Genomic DNA, 27,595 nt, shown 5'->3' on the forward strand with positions numbered 1-27,595 from the left:
CAGCAACTACTGATGGTAGGGGACTCCATTCCAATGTGTGCAGAGGTGACTGGGCGTTCGAAAGGGAGAATGGGGTAGGAGGGGGAGAGTGAAGACTCAAGTGGAAGAAGGCAAAGCGTTGGTCAGTATAAAGATGATGAGGCTAGTGGGCCCACATGCTGGCAGTCGCTGAGGCGAGACTGTGTCCTCCCACAGACTGGGAGAGGGAGGCCCTATCCTTTCCAATAATTACATTCAAAAGAATGACTTTCAGATCCTTGAGAAAGACACCCCCTGGGTTGTAGGAGACATATACACGTTTCCAAAGGACAGAGGAAGGATTTATAACTATAAAACCTTTTTAGTAAATGCTCTAAGAAAGGGAATCAGGGGCCTATCTTCAGGTGTTAATCGGAATAAAATAGTAAATCCTTTTCACAACCCACGCTCACCCCAGCTTTTCTAGAGGAGAACTCCCAGTGGAAGTCCTCTGGGTTGGGCTGGGATGGGCTAGAAAACCCATTGAAGTTTGGTCAAGTCTCTTAGTTGGAATGCAAGTGTCCATGTGGAGTTTTTGCTGGTCTCACTTTTGCCAGAGATTTTGCTTTTGTTTTTTGGGGGTCTTTCGTCCTTTGTTGCTTCCCATAGTCTGCGTTTGGGTGATTTCATCTCCATGATGTCAGTTGACATGTTCTATCTGCTCTATTTCCTGCAAATTGATAGCTAGATCTAGAGATTCTACTGTATCAATTTTTGACAAGAATACTCCATAGATGGTGTTGTATACTTCCAGGAGAAAGTAATAATTCTGGTTGTTTTTCTTTTTGTAAAGTGAGTTGCCATATGCCTAGGTTTATCATTTCAGTAGGGATTGAGAATTTGTGCTATTCTAATTCTATCATTCTTTCTTCATTTATTAGATAGAATATGTATCAAAAGAAATATTTCTTCATGAAATACTTGGTTACCCTAGGGGTACAGTTTATAGGCTACACAAGACAAATGCTGTTTCTTTTACTTTATTTGCCTATTTTATTCTTGCTGATGTTTATGTGTTTATCTTTGGCCAGTAGATGTGTTGCTGGTGGAAATAAGATTCTTTTGCAGAGTCATAGGAAATACATTTTGGGAACCCATGCATAGGAGGATTTGAGGTGTAGTGGCAAGATTGATTGAAGCAAAAACAAAGGACTACTCCCAGGAGCCCGCTGTCTCATCCACGACCAGGTGGCTCAGCTCTGTCTCACTGCAGAAAGAGTCCTGGGTCTGATGAGCACAAGTGCCCACCAGGAGGCTCAGGGTCTGGAACTGTAATACCACCACCTGAGCTTCAGAAGTCCAGCATGGTTTCTGCTTCCTCTGTGCTCCAGTCTGAGTGGCAGTGCTCTTCCGTTTAGGCTTGCGGCTGCTACAGAGAATAAACATGAACAAAGCAATGAACTCCCAGTGGAAGTCCTCTGGGTTGGGCTGGGATGGGCTAGAAAACCCATTGAAGTTTGGTCAAGTCTCTTAGTTGGAATGCAAGCGTCCATGTGGAGTTTTTGCTGGTCTCACTTTTGCCAGAGATTTTGCTTTTGTTTTTTGCTTTTGCTTCTGGGGCAAAAGCCCCAGAAATTTGTTAAGCTTTGGTTTTATCTCCTTGGGCTTAAGAAGGGGTAAGCTGTCTTTCAAACTGAACAAGCTTCTTCCTAAATCTTTGTGGGCTTTTGCTGGGCCCTTCCCCCATCCAGTCCCCTTCCTGGATCTTCCAGGGTTTCATGCCCTTATCCAATCCAGTCTTTTCCCCAGATTTTTCCAGGCCAGACTCCTCCCCTTTATGTTGCTATTTTGACTCCTACTGCACATATCTCAAAGCTCTGCTTCATCATCTGGTTTTACTGCACAGACGCTTATCTCCCCTGCACCATCTTGGCTTCTGCTGGGCATGCACTCAGCAAAGGAACTTTTCCCACTGTTTTACGCCCACCTCCCACCCCATAACAGGCCGATTCCTCTGGGAGATTGGAAAGGTGGTTCTTCCTGCCCACTCGGGGATTAGCATCTGTTTGAAAGAGGATGTGGCTAACCCCTCGGAAGTTTGTGAGTGCTACAGCTTCTTAGTTAATCAGACTTAATCCCTGATTTGTCCCCCTTCCTTTATTATTAACTAACTAGCTACCTATGCTAACAGAAGCACAAACACAGGACTCTGCACAGTATTAGTGGTTATTAAATCCTTGTTTCTCCCTGTCCTCCTTCCTTTTTGTTACTTTAATAAAACAATGCTATAAAGAATATTGGCTTATTCAAGTAGAAAAAATTTGGCAGACAGCTGGAAAGCGTGGGTGAGAAAGTCCTAGTTCTCATGTTTTCAGAATTAACTAGCTCAACCAGTTAGTACATATCGTCCACCAAACACTTGTTTTTGATTAAATTCTTATATTTTAGGAAGAGCAAGTTACAGATCAAGAGGGGTGCGTGCTTGTGTGTTGTGTGTCCAGAACAAGAAAAAGAAACTATTTTTTTCTTTGAATTTTATAGAATTCATGTTTTGGTTTGCAGCAGTTTATTCTATGGTGCCAGGCCATCCTGCTAGAGGAGGGCCTGCAGTGTGACCGTCTTTTTTGGGTCTTCCCAGCACCTTCCCAGTTTTAACTCTGAAAGGCCCATGTGCCAGTGAACTCCTCAGTCCTGGGCAGCCTGGACTGGCTGCTCGCCCTTGAGGAAGATCCAGCCTTATGTGTGAAAATCTCTAGGACCTGGAAACTTTAGAGTAGAAAACTTTCCTTTTAGTTGGGCTCGAGTTCAATTTAGGACAGGAAAATGTGTTTCTTAAAATATCACTTTCTAATTAGGCCCTGATGCCAGAAGGGGTTTGTAAAGGTAGAGTTAAGATTTATATGATTAGGATTTTTAAAATTTATTTTGATGAATTAAATGCCTACTGTGCAAGACACTGTGCTGAGTCTGCAAGGAAAACTCAGCTGAGTTCAGACAAAAACAAATACTATTCTTCAGTTGAACATTAAGTTACTTTGCACATGGTTTGCTGACTGGAAATATAGTAACACTGCATTCGTATGCCGGTGAGAAAATGAAATTGGCTGCAAAGAAAATGGAATTGATAGATTAAACAAGTTGCTGTGAAAGTCATTAGGACAATGAAGCTGTCTAGTGGGTATTAAATGCGGTCACGTGCTGTTTAATGACAGGGATACATTCCAACAAACATGGAGTGAGACGATTTCTTCTTTGCACAGACATCATAGAGTGCACTTACAAAAACCTAGATGGTCTAGTCTACTGCACTCCTAAGGCTGTATGGTACAGCCTAGTGCTCTGAGGCTATAAGCTCGTACAGCATGTTTTCTGTACAAAAACACATGAGATTAAATCAAGCACAAGAGAAAATAATGCAATCAAGAATCCAGGCAAACATGAGATGTATGAGGCCACTGCCAGTGTAACATGGCATATTATCTTACAGAAAACATTTTTTGATGTAAAGAGAGAATGCACCCTAAAATAACAATAACAATATAGTATAGTAAATATATAAATCAGTAACATAATTGTTTATTATCATTACCAGGTATTGTATACCTTACATAATAGCATGTGCAATACTTTTATATGACTGGCAGCGAATTAGATTCATTTAACCTGTTTTGGCTCCATTATAATCTTATGAGACCACTGTTGTATATGCTGGTTCATCGTTGACAGAAATGTCGTGTGGTACATGACTGGTAATAATGGATCATGGCTGCTGCTGGTTGGTAATGGACATCATGGAAAGTAGAAACAAGTGTGGGCATGGTGCATGGTTGGTGTCTGATGTTTGCATCAGAACATCTTTTGTTCTTTTGGGTGAACTAGGAGACGTCCCCCCTTCCTCAGGGCAGATGCAGCCAGCTTTGGGCCTCAGGGGTCATTGAATAGAGAGCGTGGGCTAGATTTCATCCCTCACAGGTCACATCAGTTCCACTTCCTCAGTTGGCTTCTGTGTGCAGGCACAACCTGCACAGCACACCTGAACATCCAACTTGAGCATTTGAGCTGAATGAAAGGAATCCAATGAACAAGAAGAATGTTGAAAGCCAAATCAAAGCTTTGCCTTCTAGGAAAATACCATGTCCTCTTTCCCTTCTTCCTGGAAGGAGGGAGCTGATAGAATCTGAGATCAAGTCCTTTTTCTATCCTTATCTTAGTTGAAGTCCTTTCCTTGTTTGTTTGTGTGTGCGTCTGTACACATGCACCATCAGGGCTACAAGCCATAGGGTTTTAGTGTTTTCCGAGGGGTTGTGGTCACTATTCTAATAATGGCTTTTTTTGATGCTTTTATGGTCTGGGCACTGTGTCAATCCACTTATACACCTTATCTCATTGAAATCCTTTCAACAACTTTGTAAGACCACCAGTTTAGACTGGAGGCATCCAAGACCCAGGGAAATTAAAGGGCTTGCCTCGTCTCCCCATTTGTACCTCAACGCGCAGGGATTCTGTGAGGCACCATGACCTGTGGTTGTTTCACCCCCCCCCCGCCACCCCGCTGCCCCCGTAACATCAAGGGCAGCGTATTTTAAGAGTGTAGCATGAGGAACCCTTAGAGATCTGTCTGGCAACTAAGGCATCATATATAGAGGTAATTAAAATTTAGCAAACTGTGATATTGTAACATTATCTTACGTATGTTACTTTGAAAAATGTAAGTAAAATATAAATAAATCCTTGTAAATGTGTGAAATAGATTAATCATGGCTGGGACTGGAATTTCTACTTTCTTTGGCAACTTGCTTACTTAGGCTTTTAAAAAAATTATTATTATTTTTTAATCCTCATCTGAGGATTATTTTTTAATTGACTTTAGAGAGAGAAGAAGGGGAAAAGATAGAGAGAGAGAGAAAACATCAGAGGGTTGCCTCCTGTATGTGCCTCAACGGGGGGCCAAACTCATAACAGAAGTATGTGTCCTGACCGGGGATCAAACCCACAACCTTTTGGTGTATGGATGACACTCCAACCAAACCACCCAGCCAGGGCCCTATTAGGAATTATATATTATATTTCAAAATGAGACTCTTAGATCTAGAAGGAAATTAGGAGAACATTAAAAAAATTATATAACCAAAGAAACATTTGAAAAAAATTATATACTTATTTATTACAGATTTCTGACTTCTGCAATATTGATTGACATTTTGCACAGACATTAAATCCCTGCCGACTATCTGAATAATGTTTATATGTTATGCATTCTGTGTACTAAGACCCACTGTATTTTCTTAGGTCACCTACCCTGCTGCAGGCCTTTGACCATAGGCCTTTGACCAGTGCTGCAGGGAGGTGATCTATTTCAGGAGAAGCCGTGGTCTGCAGGAAGCCCAGGCTGCCAAATGTCCTCCTTGGCCTCTGTGTGAACTCAGTGCACAAAACCACGTGTGTCTGAGCGCTTCTGGGCTTACTATCTATGATTATGATTTGCTGCAGAGCATGGCCATGAGGACTCGGGAAGAGGGCTCTGCAGGGCCTGACCTTGGAGAGAGTGGCTTTGAAAAGATTTAAGTAGCACTCCCTCCTCTCCTTGCCCCAAATCTAAGCTGCCTAGATCTGCAGCACAGACCCCAGACTCACCGAGCAACAAGCATAAAAATGGGATAGAGAGAGACTCAGCTGGGCCAGCCTGGCTGCATTCCATATGGAGGCAACAAGAGGAGGGAAAGGGTGCTGACTGTAGCACAAGGTGACCTCTCTCACTAGCAGTGGTGGCCTAATCTGCATATGGTCTGCATACTGACCATAGGGTTTGGATATAAAAGAGCCGGTCAGAGGTGGGACTATGGGAGAGGCTGTCCTGCTCTAGGTACTTTTGGGGCCCAGAGCAAGCAGCCCCAAAATACCCAACAAAGGCATATTGATTATTTTGAATTAAAGTTACTTGAAAAGCAAACAGTGAAAAGTGATGGAAGGAAACTTGACTTGGGATGATGAACACACAATGCAATATACAGGTAATTTATTTTAGAATTGTATATCTGAAACATACTATTTTAGTAACCAATGTCACCCCAATTAATTTAATAAAAAGGGGGAAAAAGAAGGGTACATTGATCCTCCTTTGTCTCCTTGAATGCAGGAAACAAATCCTGTGAAAGGTCCCCTCCTTACTTTGGGTGGGGGTTGAGTGGGGTGGGGCTGAGAGACACGTCCTTGCAGCCAGAGTTAAGGAGAACAAGGCTGAAAAGTCTATATAAACAAACTTTGTTACTTTAATAATTTACTGTCCAAACCAAAACTTCACTTAGATTTCTCACTAATGAGTACTCAAACCTCATTTTCTTTGTCCAGCCAAATCCTCATAAATTTATTGTTTCTTGGTCTAAGTGGTATAAAAAGCTGCCTGCTTTGATCGTTTCTCTGAGCATCATTTATGATTTCCTGTGTGTACATATTAAATTGGATTTTTCTCCTGTTAATCTGGTCTTGTGTCAATTTTATCATTAGTCCAGTCATAAGAACTCAAGAGGGACTGAGCGAGGCATTTCCTTCTCCTCCAACGTGTCTAAAGGGCCCTAGTGCCAAGGGTTACACCCAGCGAGGACTGGGGCAGGCTTAGGGGAAAAGGAAACGTTTAGGTCACTTTGACTATGTGGCTGAGTAAACAGGAGACAGAATCTACATTAATCTATGGCTGTTCAAGTTTTTCAGGGTTTTGAAGCTCTAGTTTAACATTCCTTTATTTAGATTTCAGACTCTTGACTGAAACACCATGAGGAGTGGCCAGGTAAGGGAATGGGGCTGCCTCTGCTGTTTGCAGGGAGCCTGAGCCTCATTGTCAGAGGTGGGCTGTGCTCACCCCAGACGCTGCGCAGCTGCCTGGGCACCCCTTCTCTCAGCCCCTCTTGGTTCCCCTGCTCCCTCCCTCTTTTGCCTTCTCTGCCTCGATCAGGTCTCACCTCTTGCCTGCAACTTGCCTTCATTTTCCAGCCCATGACGATTTCTTCTTTTACTGAACTGCTTTAATCCTTTATCATGTGCACTCCTTGGGGCAGTGCAGAAGGTACAGAAAGGCCATGTGGTATAATGTTGAGAGTTTTGGCTTGAGGACCAGATGCATGGGCTTAAGTTCCAGTTCTGCTAATTATTAGCTTTATGATCCCAGGCAAGTTTATTTGTTTTTTTTCTGCCTCAGTTTCCCCATCTATAAAATAACGATAGAAATAACACACGCTTGATAGTTGTTCTTTGTTGTGGTGGTGGTATGTGTGTTTAAAGAATTAATACATGTGCTTAGAACCGTGTCTAGCTCACAGTTTTCACTTGTTCAGAAGGAAAAAAAATTTCCCTACCTTTTTAAGTTCTTCTAGCTGGTCTAATAATCAAATCAACATGAGACAAATTAAGAAGAGAAAATAAGCAAATTTGGTTATACAGATACATTTGGGAACACCACTTATGCGAGAGAGTCAAAGACCCCAGAAACATGAGAAGTTCAGAGACAGAAAGGGACCGTGAGGTTTACATGGCATTCTGAGCTAAGGGCTAAAGTGCCTGGAGGTTTCAGGGAGAAGAAGTTCATTCATAGATTGATAAAAAGAGAAGATGTTCAATAATTACAAGTTTGCCTTGCCCTACAGGAGGTCATAAAAAGTTGTTTATGGTGATAACTTAATTTGGGCCAGGCTCCAAATTGAACATTTTTAAAGGAAAGGTAAAAGTTGTTCTTAAGCCCTGTAGGGTCTTGATTGCCTTCAGCTGAAAATAATGCACATGCCAAAGTAGAACAACTTGGGGGAGTAGGTGTTCTGAACCCCTTCATACTCAATAAATGTTAACTGATATTTAAATGTTAAATGTTTGCATTTATCCCTTTCATACGTTATTTCTAAGACTTAACTCAGTGCCCAATATTTTGCCTGTTAAGTTGAATATTGCTGTTAGAATAGCTTGTCATTTTTCAAAGTGACAAAGTTGTAGTGTCCTTTTTGTTAATTTTCTAAATTGATCGGGTATATACTGGTAGCCTGAATTTTCATCCTTTTAAACACATGTTACTGATGTGTTTCTACTTCTGAGTATAGTATTTGAATGCAGACGTTCTCTTGAGAATGTGAAGACAGATTAGTTGGCAATTATATGAGAGGTAGCAGAGCATTGGTAGTTGAGCAGTCTACATATATATTGTTACTTCCCTCATTACCTGCAGGACCTTGGGACAAGTTACTTGACCATTAATGTCTCGGTCTCCCCATTTGTAAAATGAAGATATTAGGAGTGTGCATCTATAAGAATAGAAAGATTCTTATAGAATGGAAATAGAAATAGTTCTATAAGAATGAAAATGTGCCAAGGATTATGCATGTAAGAACTGTGCTTGGGACACACAATAGGCATCACTAAATAGTAGCTGTTATTATGGGTTTTGTTGTTAATAGAAAGTGTGTTTCCTCAGTTTACCAGGACATTCTAAATATTAAATAATCTTTTTCACTAGCTTAATTTTAGTTGAATTTATCAGCCCATTTTTCACTGGAAAGAGAACAGGACCGAGGCGGGTCTGCCATGGAGTATTCTGGAATGTGTGGATTCTTGACTTTGTGCAGGAAAGGTTGCATGACACACATCCAGGTGATTTTGAGAGTCCATTTATTAAAACTGGGGACGGTAAAACTAAGGAAGGGCTTAAGACAGAAGATGCAAGATCAGAGCAACAAGAGTGAGCCTAGACTGGCCTGCATTGGCCCTTTGGAAACATGAGGTAAAGCTGAGCTGAGGAAAGTCTGCTTTGGCCATTTAGGAAGAAAGTCAGAGGCAGAAGAAGGGAGACAGCTGGCCTGTGTAGACTAGGAAACAAGGTACAGAGGCATAAGAAGGGCCCTTGGAGACAGGTTCAGGGAGTTAGTCTGGGACGAGCTGCCACTGACTGATGTTCCCCAGGTTGCAAGTCTCCTGGGAACCTTTAGAGCTTAGGAGAAAGAAAGCAAAGAAACACCTGAGGAAAAAAGTGGAGGTGCAGACATCATCCAGGGAGAGCATGTACTGGGTCCTTTGTCTTAAGAGTTTTTATCTGTTTTGTAAAGGTGGGAATTTTAGGGGAGGTCTCAAGAGAGGATCTCAATAGAACATTCATCAGCTTTCCAGGTGTGTTTTTTGGTGTGCCGATGCACCAAAGTCAGTGACAAGAGGGGTCGTGGCCATCCTCTCATCGGTTTCACCTTCAAAGAATGTCACCAAATAGATATCTGGACTGAGGTGGAACTGTCATCTCTTGGTCTGGAATGTGTAAACCATTTGTCTCAAAGTGTCCTTGGTGAGGAAAAATAAGACTTTGGGATTTATTATCTAGCTGTATATCACTCAGCTGTCTGTTTAACTGTGTGTCTCAGTTTCCCCATCCATTTGCCAAGAAATTTTCCTAGCTTCTTAACTATCCTGCCTCACAAATCTTCCAATAAGAGATTCAGAAAATATTATTATGTCATCATTGACTCTTTTTAATCATTTTCTTGGTGTAAAAGTTTACTTGTGATTGTGCACAAATGTGTATTGCAAGTCACAGTGATTTCATTTGCATGGATTCCTTGGGGTTTCTGGTGTACAACAAGTTTGGATTGGTAAAAAAAAAGTGAGAGAGAGAAAATACAAAACAAATGCTGTCTTACAGCATGGTGGAAGAGGAGGCCACGTGATGTACAGCTAAAAGGCATGGAACCAGCCTCAGAAGACTCAGTTCTGGTTCGGGATTCACTGATAATCCTGGATCCATAGTGTGAGACCAGAGTTCTCTGTTAATGCCCACCTTATATGGATCTTTCAAGGATTAAATTTTAGCCTGGATTGAAAAGCCCTTTGACACAGAAAATGCCATGCAAATATACAATATGCATCTTCTTGTAACAGGTTCTTATATTGGCAAACTAAATATTCTGGTTAGTAGAAAGTTTCTGTAAGTCCATAAAGTTAATGACCAACCTACACAAAACTAAAGTACATTAAGTAAAAACAGCCAAATCATGCTGCAAAATAAGTATAACAACACATGCTTTGCTTCTTTCTTTCTTTCTTTTCTTCTTTTTCAATGTGCCAGATTCTATTATTTTTTTCAGGCAATTTTATTATTTTTACATTCTTTTTTTTCTTTTCCTTCTTTATTAAATTTATTGGGGTGACACTGATGAACAAAATTATACAGGTTTTCAGGTACACAGTTTCACAAGACACCGTCTGTTCACCGTATTGTGTGTTTACCACCCCAAGTCGTTTCCCTCTGTCACCACTTACCGCCTCTTTACCCTCTTCTACCTTCCCCTACCCACCCTCTTCCCAGCGATCACCACACTATTTTCCTTGTCCACGAGTTTTTTCTTTTTTTTTCTTTTTTGCTCAATCTCTCCGTCCTTCCCCATCAGCCCCTCAACTCCCTCCCCAACACATGCTTTTCTTATTTATCCTTATGTTAAGGTCTCTCTGCCAACGTGGAGTAAAACCTCTCCTCTGTTTCTGAATCTGATATCTCAGAAAGTTTCAGTATACTTTTTGTTCACTATTTCCCCATTGGGGCCTCTGGGCTCTTTACTCTTTGTTTTAGACCTCAGAGTGGGCACAGTACCAATGTCATGCAGTGCTGACACTGCTGTGCCAGAAGTTGGATTGGGTCATCTGTACATACAGCCCTTCACTAGCTGCTTATCACCATGAGAATAATGTCCAAACTCCACGATGAGGTGTGAAGGCTCATGGTGAAGTGGCTCCTGTGTGCTTCTCCGGCTTCCCTGCTCCCCACTTTGCCATTATTAGACCCTGTAGCTAGAGTGAACTTTTACTTCCTTTGTACTGTTTTGCCCTTGCTCACTCCTAGGCCTTCATACATGTGTCTTATTCCTTCTCTGCTCACCTATTCACCTTTCATGTTCCTCAGGTGTCAGCTTCATGGTCATTCTTTTGGGGCATCCTTATCTGTCCCACTTTATGTGTCTGTTTGCTGCTCCTCTCTGTGGGGTAGGCTGACTGTTCACTCCACAGTGCACAGTTCACGCTCTCAGCTCTGTTCATATTCTCCTTGTAGTCATCTTTTCTTACTGAGAATTTCTGAATCAGCTTACTGCACAGGGAGCATGCATGTTAACCAGCAGCGCTAAAAAGATACTTCTTAAAAACCCTAAGAATTGTGCATTGGCTTAGTTTTATTTACATAAAGAATTTTTATTATAGGTCTTATTATAGGCTGTACGAACTGATGAATGTATTATTTTTAATTGCATAGAATTGTGAGGTTAACATGCAGAAATGCAATTTAATAAATAATCTATGATGAAACTGCTGAATAAACCAGCTCCATTTTATTTGTATGCTGTATAGAGTGGTGGTTGCTTTGATTTTAGATTTGAGTCTCACCTCTGCCACGTGCCAGATCCTAAGTACCTCCTTCAGCCTCATTCTCAAGATGGGGACAGGTATGGACTCACAGAGCTGGTATGAGGATTAAATAAAATTAAAAAGGTAATGTGCTTAGCACAGTGACTGGCACATATTAAATGTATAAAGTATTCCGTATAATTAATTAATTGAAACTTACCTGGGGCTTTTAAAGACAGAAAGGAAGATAACACCAAAACTAAATTTTAGCTATTACATGTAGAGAGAATATAAATTAGACCATCTGACTAAATTAATGAAGCTTAAACTCATTGACCTTTGACACCAAAGGACTGCGACCTTTTGCAAGTCAGTCAACATTCGTATACTGTATTTCCTTCTCACCTATAAAACTGCCTGAGCTGTTTTGAGTCCTTCCAGTGCTAAATTTGATTTTCAAAACGCCTAGGAGAACTAACATCATATTCCCCTGTGTCTTTGCTGACTTAGTTTCCACCATCTTATATGTGATAATCTAAGTAAATATTTCTTTGTAAGTACTATAACATACCGGTGAAGAGTTTAAAATTTATGGATGAAAATTCTATGACAGCTATGGAATGGGGTATTGAGAGTCAGTTTGGCCTTCTGAGTAGATAGAACTAAGAAATGCATCCTTGTCCTTAGAATAATTCTTTCTCTTCAGAATCTACATTTAAATATCAAAGGAGACATCAAAGGTTGTTCTGCTTTTCTGTAGAATGCCTTTGGTTATTAAGATTTAGATGAAGCACTTTATAGTTTCAAGGAGAGTGCATTAGAGAACCACCCCACTTAAATTTCTTTTATTGCTTTTGTTAAGCTTATAATCTTTTTCTAATGTAAGCTTTATCTTTGTTACTGTGGTCAACTGAAAAATCTTTTCCTTGTGTTTCAAAGAGAAGCAGATTTCTAAAAAGCTTTGAATTCAATTTTTTTCCGGTCATAATATGTGACTATTGATCTTCTTTATTACTGTGTTAGAGAAGGAGAAATTAAATTAATATGACTGAGGTTCTAGAAGGAATTTGGTATAAAGCTTTTTATAATTTATCAGTACGTTAAATAGTAACAACTCTTTGTTTCTGAGATCTTTGCCACTGGAACTGTATTAAGGCAAAAATTATCAGGTTTTAGGAGATCCTGAGAAGAGCTGGAAAGTATAATATCTTCATTTAAACCACCAGGACTTAAGGTAAGGGACACAATACCATTGAAGTAGCCCTCTTATTTTGGACCCTGGAATAGCATTAGGTAAGGAAAACAGAAAAAGGGGGTTGATTTGTTAATGGCAAACCTGCATGAGAATGTTAGACCTTAGTCCTTGAGTTTGGCTAAGAAAAGAATTCAGAGCCAAAGAATTCAAATACAAGCAGAAGTTTATTTAGAAAGTCACATGAGTAGAAGAAGTGTGCCATGGAAGAAGTGAGCCAGCTGGGCTGTGTGGACTCAGAAAACAAGTTACAAGGACTAAAGAAGGGCCCTTGGAGCTTAGGAGAAAGAAAGGCAAAGAGAACGTGTCTGAGGGAGGGAGAAAGGGAAAGGCACCAGCATGCCCCAGGGAGTGAGTGAGTATGCTGGGTCCTTCATCTTAAGGGTGTTTATCTGGAGGTCTCAGGGGAGGATCTCAATAGAATATCCATCAGCTTTCCAGGTGTGCCTACACAGGGTCATGGTCTGCTCTGTCTGGACAGCACCAGGGCAGGGGATCATTAGTCATCGCAGCGGGTCCTGATGTCGGCCATGGCATCAGCCCACCTGGCCCTGCTGCTTTTCTGGGCCTAGATGTTATCGCTGGGCTTAATACTTAAGGAAGTGACCACGCGAGGGCTTGTGTGGGAGTCAGATGAGGCTATTTTCCAGCCCCCTTAATCCCCCTCTGTGGGGGCACTGCATGACTAGTGGCGTGCCAGGGGAGGAAAGGTCCGGAGAGGGTCCGAACCACATTACCAGCTTTATGAAAAGTCAGGGGGTCTAAAGTGCATGACCAGTGATGTGCTAGGGGAGGAAGGGTCACCCTGGGGGTGAGATCATACCCACAGTGGTCGGTTGCTAGGCACCTGGGGCTTTCCACCCTGGTGACCTTTTGTACTGAGCCTGTCGTTCTTACCTGCTCTTGTCTAACAGGTTACTAAATCAGATTGGAGGCAGATGAATAGTTTTAAAATTCTCTTTGGGTCCTTAAGCATTTACTGATCATCCTACTATTTGTATCAATTATCTATTGACACAATAATCCTGTATTAACAAAGTTCAGGGACTTAAAATAATAAGCATTCATTTAACACTCAGGGTTATGGGTGGGTGACTCAGGATGGCCCCATTGTCCTGGTCTCGGCTGAGGCTTCTCTGTTGGATTTGAGGCCTGAGTAGCTCTGGAGGGTGTCCTTAAGTAAGAAGTCACCTTTAGCTCTGATTATTTAAAGATGACCAACTGAAAAGGTAGATATTAACAGTGAGAAAATTTGGGGTCAGAAAAATAGAAAATTTGGGGTATAGAGGAACACAGTTTAGGGCATTTACGTTAGATAATCTTGCTCTTTTACTTTTATTTGCCCAAAACCACAAATTGTTAAAAATGCAGAATTTGATAATGCCAATATCCTTGTTTAAAAAAAATTTCAGTTAAGTATATTTAAAGATTGTATTGCCTTTATTGAATGATTCATGAAATCAGGCAGTTTCCCATCTAGCAAATAAATACAAAGGAGCTTCTAGGAGCTGTACAAAAATGAAAGACGTCAAGGCAGAAGGGTGTGGAACTAGGAAGTTCCTAGCAAAGGCTGGATTGTTTGTGTCACCTTCCTTTAGAGGAAGCAAGGGTCTGTCAGACAGATTACCTCACTAGTGCTGACCAGATGGACTGATTTAAGATTCCGCTCCTGGGGAAAGTTGAAACTCTAATTAAATTAGGTAGTATCAAGTCTGGTTTGGCATATGGGCTTAACACAAGTGACTTCAATTTAGGTCTGTTTTCTCTTTTGTAACTCCCCAAACTTAGGTCACAACAATTTTTTATTGCAACAACATGGATGGGCCTCGAGGTTATTATGCTAAGTGAAGTAGTTAGGTGGAAAAAGACAGATACCATATGATTTCACTCATATGTAGAATATAAAAATGAAAACAAAACAAACAAAACAAGCTTATAGAGGCAGACAACAGATTGGTGGTTAGCAGAGGGGAACAGGAGTGGAGGGAAGGCCAAAAAAGGTAAAGAGGCTCAATTTTATAATGATGGATGGAAACTAAACTTTTGGTGGTGAGCATAATGTAGTACATACAGATGTCGATTTACAGTGTTGCACATCTGAAACTAATATAATGTTATAAGCCAATATCACCTCAATAAAAAAATTACAAAATAAAATATTTTTTCATATGCAACTGCAAATTACGAAGAGCCTACTCAGGTGGTAGGTGATCAACTACTATTTGCTTCCTCCTAATTCCTTGAGTATTTAAAAAAAATTTTTTTAGTAGGTTTCTCTTTTTCTTTGGCTGTCATTTATGATGTCATCAGTTGGTGAAACATCCAGATATAACAATAGTTTAGACCTGAAGGGGACCGTGAAACCATTTAGTCCAACTTTCATTGATAAAGAGACAAACCAACCAACCAACCAGGAACTCCTGTAGACTTGTTCCAAGTCACATAACAAATCAGTCGGAAGCACAAGAATAGGACACTGAGCCCTTGGTTTCCATTCTAATGGCTTCCTCAGTGGTTTGGTGTTGTTGTTGGGATTATCTTTACTTTCCTGGGAAAATAAATCAGTGACGGCATTTGCATAGTGCCATATAAACCCCTTCAGATACTTTCGCTTGTGGTTGGAATGAATAGCTGAGAGACTCTGATATAATAGTTAAGTATTACTTCTAGTTTTTTGGTCTTCTCTGTAAAAAATAAAAGGAATTATAATGTTCTGCCTCATAGTGTTGTTGTAATCACTTAGGTACATATTAATTCTTTTCTATTTTTATTATTTGTTATTGTTTGTGTCTACTTCACAAGCCACACATAGATGACTGATTAATGGAGTTAATTCCCTTGTCCAATTTTGCTGTGAGTGGGGGAAGAGGAAGGCATACGGAGCATTCGACCTTGGGATGGTCCCTGTATGAGCCTAGGGAATCTCAGCCTCTGACCTTGTGTTTATCAAGGAAGGGGACTAAGTTATTTTTGGCTTATTTCCTTATTTAATGTTGGCAAGCAACTAAAAATAGAAGACTTGAAAGAAGGTCATTTTTTCAACCACTGCCCTCTGTATCATTCTAGGCTTTCGTTGCTTTGGGATGCTGCATTTTAAGAATAAATTATTTGGTGTCTAAAAGGAAATGGAATTTCTTATGGAGGAAGAATTTCTAAACCAGAGGGATACCTTATAAATATAACTCAGTGAAATAACCATCATAGTGAGCTTGCAGTGAAACAAAATATGAATTTACTAAAGCTTACCATTGGAAAGATTCCTAAACCCTATGGTTTGTTGTTTTACAGAAAGGAAACCACACCTAAGTTGTGCACTGTGTTAAAATAAACCAGCAACTGAGGGAACCTGAGAAATGAAATTTCCAAAGGCAGACCAATCCAGGAAGCCCTTTTTTCATTCAGATGTGTTATAACTCCAGCCTTTCCCAGCACCTTTTCCTGCCCACACTGCCATTCCCCTCCCTGCAGCCATTTAGCTTCGTTAGGGAATAGCAGACACATCCGGGGTTGGTCCTTGTTGAGTTATTCTGAAAACGATAAAGTAAAGGCAGAGCTAAGAGAACATGCTTAGCACTGATTTAATCTCTTGGGAATCACAGACCAAATTAACGCTGAATATCAAAGCTAAGGAATTGGGCTCTGGGAAATACACACATGGCAACGTATGCAAAATCTCGTGTACAGCTTCAGGATGTGGTGGACTTCCGGAAGCCTATTTTGGGACTTGAGTGATTCACCTGTGTTGTGAGAGTCACCAGCGTCCCTGGCTTTCCTCCTTGCCAAGCTCTCTTTTGAGAGCTACGGGAGAAGAAAGGATGTAAATGTAGTGCATGGGGATGGATCCAGTCCAGAGATTGCAAAAAGCTGACTCGAGGTAGTTTTGGGGGGCTCACCTTTTCTCCACTCATTAAATGCATGAAAGGTGAGATTCTCAGCTATTTATAAACCAGGAGAGGAAAAGGGAAGCAAAAAGGAAGAGACCTGCCTCTGAGTGACACTGTCACCTCCTTACAGTGCCATTTGGGCATATTTTTTTATCCATGCATTCAAAGCAGAAGAACTACATCATATATTTTGTAAGCAATTGTAAAGGTGGACATTTCTTTCTGATACTAACCCACTCAGGTTTTACAAAAGGATCCCTGTTCTGTAGAATAGTTCTATTGTGTAAGAAGGCCTTATTCAAATGCAAATCTTAGAGATTCTGGGGAGAAATTCTTTGAGAAGAAATTGGATTAAAAAGAGTAATAGGAAAAAATGAAAAAGGGTAAAGGTAATAAGGATAAGTGGGAAAATCCTTGCTGGTTGATGCTATTTGATTTGACTTTCTTCCCTCCATTCTGTACTTCATAGAAATTTGCTTGTAGGTGAAAATGTCTTGCTTTAGGTTTTTGCTTAGGGCTTGTTAATAGCCCTTTCTTGCATCCCTTTCATTGTCTTTTTTAAAACCAGCTGATTACCATATTTTGCGGAGTATAATGCACACTTTTTTGCCCAAATATTTGAGGAAAAAATAAGGATGCACATTATACATGGGTGCTACGAATTGCGTATCTACATAAATATTTTAATTCGTTTATTTATGCTTATGCATTAAAAGTGTAACTCTAGAAAGCAATAGTCATATCCATATGCCAAATAATGCCCTAGAATAAGATAATCAGTTTTGTTTCTAAATATAAGTAAATAAAACATTGAATTAAAAAATTAAAACAAAAGATTTTTTTTTCCTGAAACTTTGGGCCAAAAACGTGCATACACATTGTACATGGCAAAATAAGATACATGTTGCCAAGGCAAGCTATCCATATGTGGATATATGGAGCTCGCACTTCACTGAAGTGAGTGCTCTTTGGCAAGTGCAGGGTCTACACAGGTTCCTGCTCCTCTAGAAGCTGATATTCTTGTAATCTAGTTTGAATCCAAAGGCTGTAGGTGGGTGAGAACATTACCCACTGCATGTGGGGGAGCTCTGGTCCCACCGTCAGTGCTTACTGACTTTGTTACCTTGGTTAAGTCACACCTCCTTGCATCTTCAGCTGTCAGGGTTAAGACATTTGTAGAATGTTTTGTGGGTAGAAGACATTGTACTTCTCAAATTACATGTAGTAGGTAAATAAACTGCTATTTTATTTAAGATCATCCCTGTCACCAGCATAGTTGCCAGAATGCCTGGGTCGTTGGGATTAGATAGGATAGTCATATTTAGAGCTAATGATGCTAGTAGGTCCTGTTCCATTTATTATTTCATTTATTAGTCATAATTTTTCTATGAAGCAGATACTGTGATTATACCCCATTTTATAAGCGAGAAAAATAGATGTGCGAGAAGGTCAAGAAACTTGCCCAAAGTCTTCCAGACAGCAAGCAGCAGAGCTGGGGGCGTTGAAACCCAGGTGGTCTGGCTCTGGAAGCCATACTCCTAGCTTCCGCCTTTTCCGGCCTTTTTCAGAGCTGCATCATGTTCACAGGGAAAGGAGAATGTTGATGTGTGGTTGACTCTGACGCTTATTTAAGACTTTTTTTCCTTTCCTGTTTCAGGTATCTGACAGCAAGCAGTAATAGAAATTTCCTGCTTACCATGAGGCCATTCTTAAAAAGGGCCATTTTGGTCATAAGTTATGTAAGTATATATAAGCTTTTGAAATATCTGATAAGATATTTTTAACTTAGCTCAGAGGCATGATCCAGATTTTAATAGAATCAGCAACGGAGTCTAACAACTTCACCTTAGGATCAAAGCATTAACATGCGATAAATGTTACAAAGCATTAGAAGGTACACGTGAAAGAATTCTAGGGATAGGTGAATTCCGTGACACAGACAGTGTGAACTACAGTACTTTTCAAGTTTCCTTGTGCTGATGTTGTCTTGGCTGAGTTTCACACCTGACTGTATCAATGATCTATTGCTGCACACGAACTACCCCACAATGGAGTGCCTTCGAACAACCACTACCATATGTCTGCCTTCAGTGCTATAGTTTGGGCAGTATCCAGCAGGATGGTTCTGCTCATTGTGATTTTTACTGGGGTTACTTAAATCCATGCTGCCATCAACTGTGCTTGGTGGTCTCTCTGTGGTGTCTCATCTTCTAGGGCCCGTCCCTGTGATCGCTGTCACTAGCAGGATAGCTAGGACTTCATTACAGCATGGCAGGGTTCTCAAAGAACAAACCAGAGGTTCCAGGGCCTCTGTAGGGTTAGGCCCTGGAGTGACACAGTATACCTTCTACCGCATTCTGTTGGTTGAGGCAAGACACAAGACCAACCCAGATTTAAGGGCGTGGGACAATTGATTCCATTTCTTGGTAGGAAGAGCAGCATGCTTATACAAAGATGGTAGGAATTCTTGGTGGCCTTCATTGGTGACTGTCACATTAATCATCCTTTTGTGTTGCTGAATGTTTGTGTTCAAGGAGATTAGGAGACCAATCTCTTATGCTGTTGCTGTGTCTCATAAATTTCCTGTCAAAATTTGTAAGTTTTGACAGGAAACTTATGAAAATGTCTTTGAATTTATTGTGAACAATGTGAGTTTTTTCTCAACCCAAAAGTATGTTTATGAAGGAAGATAAGCATGAAAAAACTGAATGAGGTAGAGTGCTTTGACCGGACAATTTCAGCAGAAGGGGCAAAACATGTCTGTAAGGAATCCCCCAATATCTTTGCAGCGGGATAACACCAGTGGGTGATAAAATTCCATTGAGCGGTACAAAAAACACTCCCTGGGGCTCTTGAAATAACCCTTCACGAGTGTTCTACTTCACGGCATTCAAGAATTTTAACATCTCCAAATGTATTCATTCAGGACTCAGCAATATTATCTGTGATATGTAAGTTAACTTTTTTTGAGGTTATGTGAGTGGGATGATTATGAAATTGGGCAGTGCAGACCAATGACACAGGTTCAATTCCTGGATCTTACAGTTTAGCAGCAAGTTGCCCAGTGAGTGCCTGAGACTGACAGCTAGTAGTAAGAGTTTGCTTGCCCCTCCCTCATCACTTTCATTATTCACTCTTCTCCCTCCCCTGCTGCTTCCATTTTTCCAACTCATGTTAAATGTTAACATTTTATAGAGATGCTCACTAGAAAACTGTTTGTAAAACAAAATATTTGTAAAGCATCTGGAAATATCCTTCAGAAAGCAGGATACCCCAGCAAGTGATGGTTTTCTTACCAAATCTCCTTTTCCCTGAAGGTGATTGTTGTTTTGTACTTCCGTCTGTGGATTATGGGAGGATCTATGCCCCTCTTTTCAGAGCAAGATAATCCAGCTTCATTTTCGCCTTACATTCTTACAAGGTTAGTAGAAATACACTTTTTTAGCTTTACCTGGTATTAAATTGTTTTGTAATCTTAAGTGATAAGTTGGATTTTAAAGAGAGGGAGGTTTTGTTCTCTTCAGGTTCGGGGGGGAGGAGAAGCTACTATTCATACATTTGGAATTCTTTTCAAAAAATTATGCAATTTTGTCATATTATTGCTATTGTTCTCATAGTGGTATGTATAGGGGTGTGTGTGTGTGGATGTTTATTCAACAAGTATTTTATTGAGCACTCATCATCAATAATAAGTCTCTAGTAAGCGGCCTGTGCGGCAAATACTACAGAACAATGCACAGAGTTGTATAGAGGTTGATTGGACATAATAACAGTTTGTAAGATTGACACGAGTGGGGAGGTTTAAAGTGGCAAACAGAAATGAACAACAGTTGTTGCTAAGATACAGCTAATTATATCTTACCATGTGTCCTTAAGAGATTTAGAAGTATTGAATCAGGAAGGGATGTTAATCAGTGAATCTCGTTCATTGAGAAGATTTTTAATTCCTTATCTGTTCAGTCTGCTGTGATGTTCTTCTTGAGGCTTTCAGATATAAATATATTTGACAATATTAATATATGTCCTTCAGGATATATTGTTGCTATAATATTTAAACATTACCATGCCCTGTTCTTAAATTTTTATAGTTTTATATAATTAACATCTAATACCATTTTTAATTTTGGGAGCTTTGCAATGATATATAGTCCTTAAATTAAAACTTGGCTTCTGTAGCCATTTATATTTTGATTTACTTGTATTTCTGAGGGATAACACATTGCTGAATTTTGTTTTTATGCCAGGCAGTGATCTTTGTGTATTTCATTCATTTACCTTATATCTATTGATTGTTAAATTTTTAATTTTCTTTGTCTTGTAAATATTTTTTATTGTTCCTAATCTTTTCTTACTTTCTTTAAAAACCATTTTCCACTCAAAAAGGATACCTTCACAATTGATTAAGCCATTTTTATAGCAGATAATGTATCATAATTGTTTTCATTACTTACAACATGTATATGCATTTAAAAAAATCTTGCATATACCTTCAGAAGTCATATGATATTCAACATCGAATGAATGTCGGCTTATTCTTTTGCATGATGACTAAGTAATTTACAAAATTGTCAACTTACCCTTTTAATGCAAATGTATTTTTATAGGAAAGAACATTGCTTTAGTCTGTGGTTTACTTTTTAAACCTATTTGAGTTACAATCTGTGTAAACAATAATGAGCATTTTTTAAAAATCTAATGATATGGAAATTCTAACTTTTTAAAAATAATATTCTTTATATTTGATTTTTTTTTGTTAGTATGATATTGTAAGACTAGAAAATATGAGAAACTGAGGACAACTTGCAGCACTAGGGCAAATGTGAAATTAATGTCCCAATAATGATTTCCGCATAACATCTGCAGCTATGTCACAGTCAAGCTGCAACTAGACATAATATAATGAAGTATTCCTGTTTCAATTCTCTCGTTGCCTTTTCTACCAGTTTAAAAAATATAATTTTTTATGGAAAATAGCAAATCTGTACAAAAGTGGAGAAAATGGCTTAAGTACCTCTGCATACCCATTATCTGGTTCCAACAATCATTAACTCATGGCCAGTTGTTTCAGTGACACCCGCACCCACTTTTTTCTCCTTGCTTCCAGTCTCTCACTTTGAAGCCACTGTCAGATAGCATCTCCTTTTATATACATATATTTTATTTCTAAAAGACAAGGACCCTTAAAAAAAAGAACCATAATACATTACCATACTTTAAAATTCGACAGTTCTCTAGTATCATAGACAATGAGTGTTTCAATTTTTTCTGTCTCATAATTGGTTATTTTTAATAGTTATTTGTCTGAATTAGCATCCAAACAAAATCTGTACTTTGTTTGACATGTCTTTTAAGCCTCTCATAATTTATAGGTGTCCCTCTTTCTGCCACCTGTCCTACTCCCATTCTACCCCCATTATTTGTCAAAGAAACTGCCATCCTTTCTTCTTGGGAATTTGCAACATCCTGGGTTTTGCATACTGCATGCTTGTGGTGTCATTTGGCATGTTGCAGTGTTTTCTGTATTTGATGTAACCTGGCAATAAAAGGCTTAATCAGGTCCCGGTTTATTTATTTATTTGTTTGTTTGTTTTTGACAAGTCTCCTTCACAGGTGGTGGTACCTAAGTCCATCACGAGGACATCTAGCTGTCAGTCTTGCTTTCTGTGATGTTAAACTCAATTAGTGAGTTCTAGGCACCCAGTTTAGCCTGATCTATCCACTAGCTTTAGACCTAATTTTTTTTAAAGCCATTTACAATCATTGCTTATAACTGTTATATCAAGAAAAAGAGATGCTATTTTTCAAAGTAATTTTTAAGACCTGGAGTGTAACTGAGCAACAAAGCTGAATCATTTTCCTGCTAAATTTGATGGTTCAGCTTTACTCCTTAAAGCTGTCACAGGGAATCTTCCTGAGTGGGGAGGTAGATAGTGTAGTAGCTCAGTGAAAAATAGAAGCACAAAGTGACCCCATCATCCTTCTATGACGTTAGACTTCTCATAAGACAGTTTCACAGGCCCAAGCCTAAAAGCGATAAAGCAATTTTTTTGTTTTCATTTTTGTTAAGTAATAAAGCTTGTAGCATGGACAACACTGTTGGTACACTACCATTTTATTAAAAATAAGAGAGGAGAATGTTGGGAAACACTATTACAGTATCCCCATTCCTTCAACCTGTTTCCCTGATTGGACTTGAGAGTTGGGCCAATAAATAATCTCCATCCCTGAGCCTCATCTGATCATTGTTAATCATCTTTGACTGCCAACCGTGGAGGAATAAAAGGAAAGGGAAAGAAATCATTTGGGAAAGTCTGAGAAGGATGTGCCAAATTAGTAGCTACACATTGAGAGGAATTCAAGGAGATTAGATTCATCACACTGGAAGGTGACTTAGAAATTCTCTCATCAAACCACTTTGCAATCCAAGAATCCTTCCAGAAGAATCTGAGAAATAGCCAAGGACTTTTCTTCACAATCTGCACTCTTAGGGTGCTTCAACTCATTCTGCTTCTTTAATTCTGTGCATCTTATTTTCCCTATTGGATTGTACATTCTTTAAAAAACAAGGAAATTATCTAATGATTTTTGTTTAATCCCATCTCGGATGTCAAAGATAAACACAGCTGGACATTAGTTAAAGCAGTGAAAACAGATTTTATTCAGTAACAGCTGACAGCGAGGGGAAGAGCTGAGTGCCATTCTGATTTGTGCACAGATGATTGGACGCTTTAGAGGGAGAAAGAGGGGGCCAAACTGGGGCTCAGCAGAATCAGAGAGGTGACAAATGACAAAGACTGGTCACTGTGCTGTGATTTGGCTGGCTGAGCCTGCTGGCAATATTTGAGGTGAAGATTTGTCCTCCCAAAGAGACTGGCTGTCTTTCCTGATGATGGCATTTTAATGCAGTAGCTGTCAGGTCCCTGACAAAGACACTTCTGAGTTGTAATACGTACATATGCACGACTGTAAGCCCCTTGTAGTAAACACCCTAAAAAAAGGGAAGGCAAGGGCCTCTCCTTGGGTGTTAGCTAGAACAAACGGTAAATTCTGGCAGTGATGAGTTTTCTCAGGCAAGTGTTTTAAAGGGAGGCTGGACCATCTAGGAATACAACCATATGCTGCTAGGAGCAAGGCTAGGGTTTGGTTATCTCCTAGTACAGAGGTGAGGGTACAGTTTGTGATGTGCTGAGAGTTCTGCAGTTGTCAGGCGTCAAGAACAGTGCTTAATGAATTTGTATTGACTGAATAAATTTAAATAAATTCAATTTTCTCTACCCTGAAAGGAAGGAGTTCAGTTGGAATGTTTTCCACTTTATTGTAGTGCCTAGACACAGCCAGGAAACAGGGTAACACCCCCTTCATATTTTCCTTCCTGGGGTCCACCTGGCTGTTCTTGTTAGCAAGGACATTTGTCCTTGCCTCCTGTTGAAGGCTAGTTCCTCCATTTGTGAATAAGAGACTTTATCTCCCTACCACAGCTATTTTGATTTTTTGGAAGTAATTCAGTATGAATCAACTTGCTGTAAAATGATAATCTGTTATTACAATCATTAAATATTTTCGTATCTACTACAGGGCACTATTAAAAACGGACAGTTCAAATATCTCTTATCCAGGGAATTACATCCAATGGGGCAGCATTTCTGTTGTATGCTTTCATCAAACTTTTCCTTTGCAGCATTTATTTCAGGTCATAATGTCTTTATTTGCATAATTTTAAAATATATGTCATGGAAACAAGGTCTACGCTTATTCACCTTTGAAAGGCCAACATCTACCACAGTGACTAGAAGCTATTAGATATTTTTTTATATGATCAATTTAATGACTAAAGAAATTCCTTCTGACTTTGTCTTTTTCTAAAAGATAACATTGACAGTGTAGAAATGCTATTTAATAGAAACAGAGTGAATGGATGTTACAAAATGTCATGGTCCTTGAGTCATGTTTCAGCGATTCTTCCTCTCTTTGCAGATTCCTTACGTATTCCTACCTCTTGGCCTTCAACATGTGGCTCCTGCTTGCCCCTGTTACCTTGTGCTATGACTGGCAGGTCGGCAGTATCCCTCTGGTAGAAACCATATGGGACATGCGGAATTTGGCCACCATCCTCCTGGCAGTTGTGATGGCCTTACTGAGCCTGCACTGTTTAGCCGCCTTCAAGGTAATTTTCTTAAATGTAAATGAACTCTGCATTTGAAGAGATATAATCTGTACTCATTAATGCTTTTTTTCCTCAGCTGGAGGTCTGGGTCTAAATTGAATCTACGCTTTTGTCTAAAAAATGTCATGTATATAAAATTCTCCTCATAGGTGGTATATATTTTAAAGACCTCAATGGGTTTAAAAGACCATGGTTGCCTTAATTATATTTCTTCTATGGCTTCTACTGACCCTGTAAAAAGTAGATATGAAATTTAATGCTCGCAAACAAGATATGCTTTCCCTGCTGTGGTTGGTTACTTTTTGAAGTAATTTGTTTGATTTCATATAATGTTAAATGAGATAATAATGATATATTCATAAGTGCTTGAATTATGTTTAAGACTCTACTTCCACTGATGACTCTCTGCTTCAGATGGGTGACACTCACAACATAAAAAATGATATAAAAATAGGAAAATTATTGACTGCAACTATTTCAAAATGATCAAAGACAGCAAAGAACTTGAAAATATTTACTTATGAAAAATTGCTACTGAATTGGATAAGATGCCTAAGGGTCTTCTCATCTCCCATTTCTGTCCTGACCTTTGTTAAAAACCAGTTGACTGGCTAGAGGTGGCTGATTTGCTTTGGGAGAGTATCAGAGCAGCTAGAAATTTAGTAGGGATATTTTGGAAGCAAAGAACTGTGTAAGGGCTAAGATAATATGCTCTCTAGGCATTCGTGGCTGACTGCCTAACAGCATGTGTACATGGTATTCCCTAGGGAACACAAGAAAATTGAAAGCCTGAGGAGACTTATTTATTTGCTGCAAATTTGAATGAATTCCTCAACCCATATGTAGTTTGGGTAGCAGAGAGTAGACAGTTCACTGGCTTAAGTTGTTTATGTATAACCGCCATTGAAATCATTGACTGATTACAAACTACACATGCACGAGAGAAATACCCCAGAGATTCAGGCAGAAAAAAAAGAAATCTGAGCAAAAATTTCAGCTCTTTGTAGAAAAACAACTTTTTCAGTTTGAGTCCAGGCAAGTTCATCATATGAAAGAAAACAAGAAAACCAACATATTTCAGAAGAACAAAATAGAATACAGAATCACTACAATGCATAGCATACAATGCCTAGTTGTTAATATTACTGAACATATGAAGAAACAGGAGAGTGTGGCCCAAACTTAGGAAAAATAATACTCAAAAAAGAAAATAGAAAAGAATTGAGATTCCATATCTAAACTCACATTTACGTGATCAACTGACTTTTGACAAAGTTACCAAGAAAGAATAGTCTTTTAAATAAAAGATAGTGAAATAGTAGAATACCTGTCATCCTTCTTTGTTATCCACCGGAGCCCTGGAGGAGGAGGACATAATATGATCTACCCTGTTACAATTGTATTTATACTTACTTGACTTTTTAATTTATATTTTAATAACTGACTTTACAAAACTGCAGATTAACATATGTAATCAACACATGTAATAAATAAAACAGCAGGTTTGTTATTTCCCAGTCACCCCCTCAAATCCTACCCTCTGTAAGCTCCCTTTGAACATTTGGTCTTACACATTTTTACACTCACTAAAAACAAAACAAACTCTTTCTTTAAACAAGTAAGTTAAGTTAGATACCATTACAAATTGCAAGCTCTTTCACACTACTGCCATGCCCAGTTGAAGTACCCCTGTAAGTAAGCAGCTCAAGAGGAGATGTTTGACTTTTGCCAAGCTCTCATCTGGGATGTAGTGAGAAAACTAGGCCACAGAATCTAAGACTTCTTTCTCTAGAACTAGCTGCAGGATTACCTTAGAGATTGTCGCCCTGAGCAGTGTAGCTCAGTTGATTGGGTGTCATTCCACAAAGTGAAAGGTTGCAGTTGGATTCCCAATCAGGGCACATGCCCAATTTGCAGGTTTGGTCCCTGGTCTGGCTACAAAAAATAGTCAACCGATCGATGTTTCTCTCTCACATTGATGTTACTGTCTCTCTCTCTCTCATTCTCTCTCTCTCTCTCTCCCCTTTTGCTCCCTTCCTCCTCCTCTCTCTAAGAATAAATAAAATCTCTAAAAAATAAATACATAAAAAGAGATTGTTTCTCATTTTTCCTGTTTTTGTCGCATAAGAAATTTAAGACCTCAAGGAGTGGTATATTTATCACAGAAGAGCTCACTTAGCATCTTTAAGAATTTAAATGTAGAATTTGTCTTATTCTATGCCCCTTGTTCATTCCTTGATTCACTAGGAATACATATGAGTTTATATAATACAACACAGAGAACAACCTAGAAATCCGTTACTGGGTTGAATCCTTTTTAACAATGAATTTCAAAGTGAACTAAGGTGCCCTTATTCTTTGTGATGAGGATAATCACTGTTGGAAGGTATATACAGTAGAAAAAGAATATTTAAATCATGAAGTCTGATTATTCCATATTTTTTTCTGTAAAGAATGGATGTTTATACATCGGGACAATCATAGGCTGAAAATGCACTTGGTTTTTTCTTTATGACTCTTACAGACTATATGTCAGACTTCTGACCTGCATAAATTGTGATATATATCTGGAAAATAGCCAGTCTGATTTGGATTGTTTAGAGGAGTTAGTAGTACTTTCGGTCCTACTCTTTATAGTTGCCCTTCTCCCATGTCCTCTAATGTGATTTTCTTGCATTACAAGGGAAATACAATTAAATTATATTGAAGAGTAATTTATTTGTTATTGATTCTTTATTACATTCTCACAGAGTGTCCTGCATTTTGAGGCATTTTTGTAGCTTTTATAATCTTGCAGGATACTCATAAAAGTAAAACCCAAGGGAAAAAGAAGGGGGTTAATGACATCCAACTTTCCTAGTAATGACAAAAACAGTGAGATGTCTTTTGAGCCCCCTTTCCCAAGTATGGGGCTTTCAGGGTTGTTTTATTTTGTTTTAATTTTAATAGGAGGTACACAGTTTTGTCCCAATCTATTCATAG

The 27,595-nt window shown here is 39.2% G+C and overlaps 1 protein-coding gene across 2 annotated transcripts in view; it reads left to right on the top strand.

Moving 5' to 3' along the window:
• TMTC1 (transmembrane O-mannosyltransferase targeting cadherins 1) overlaps positions 1-27,595 on the top strand; it is a 239,540-nt gene that overhangs the window by 101,539 nt on the left and 110,406 nt on the right. For both annotated transcript variants that reach the window (XM_054591287.1, XM_054591288.1), the window contains 3 exons: positions 18,107-18,188; positions 19,767-19,870; positions 24,424-24,613. In XM_054591287.1, the coding sequence (XP_054447262.1) occupies positions 18,107-18,188; positions 19,767-19,870; positions 24,424-24,613 (376 nt within the window). The remainder of the gene's footprint in view (positions 1-18,106; positions 18,189-19,766; positions 19,871-24,423; positions 24,614-27,595) is intronic.

This window comes from Pteronotus mesoamericanus, unplaced genomic scaffold (genome assembly GCF_021234165.1).
Source record: "Pteronotus mesoamericanus isolate MK-2021 breed Mesoamerican mustached bat unplaced genomic scaffold, CSHL_Meso_final scaffold_21, whole genome shotgun sequence".
NCBI lineage: Eukaryota > Metazoa > Chordata > Mammalia > Chiroptera > Mormoopidae > Pteronotus > Pteronotus mesoamericanus.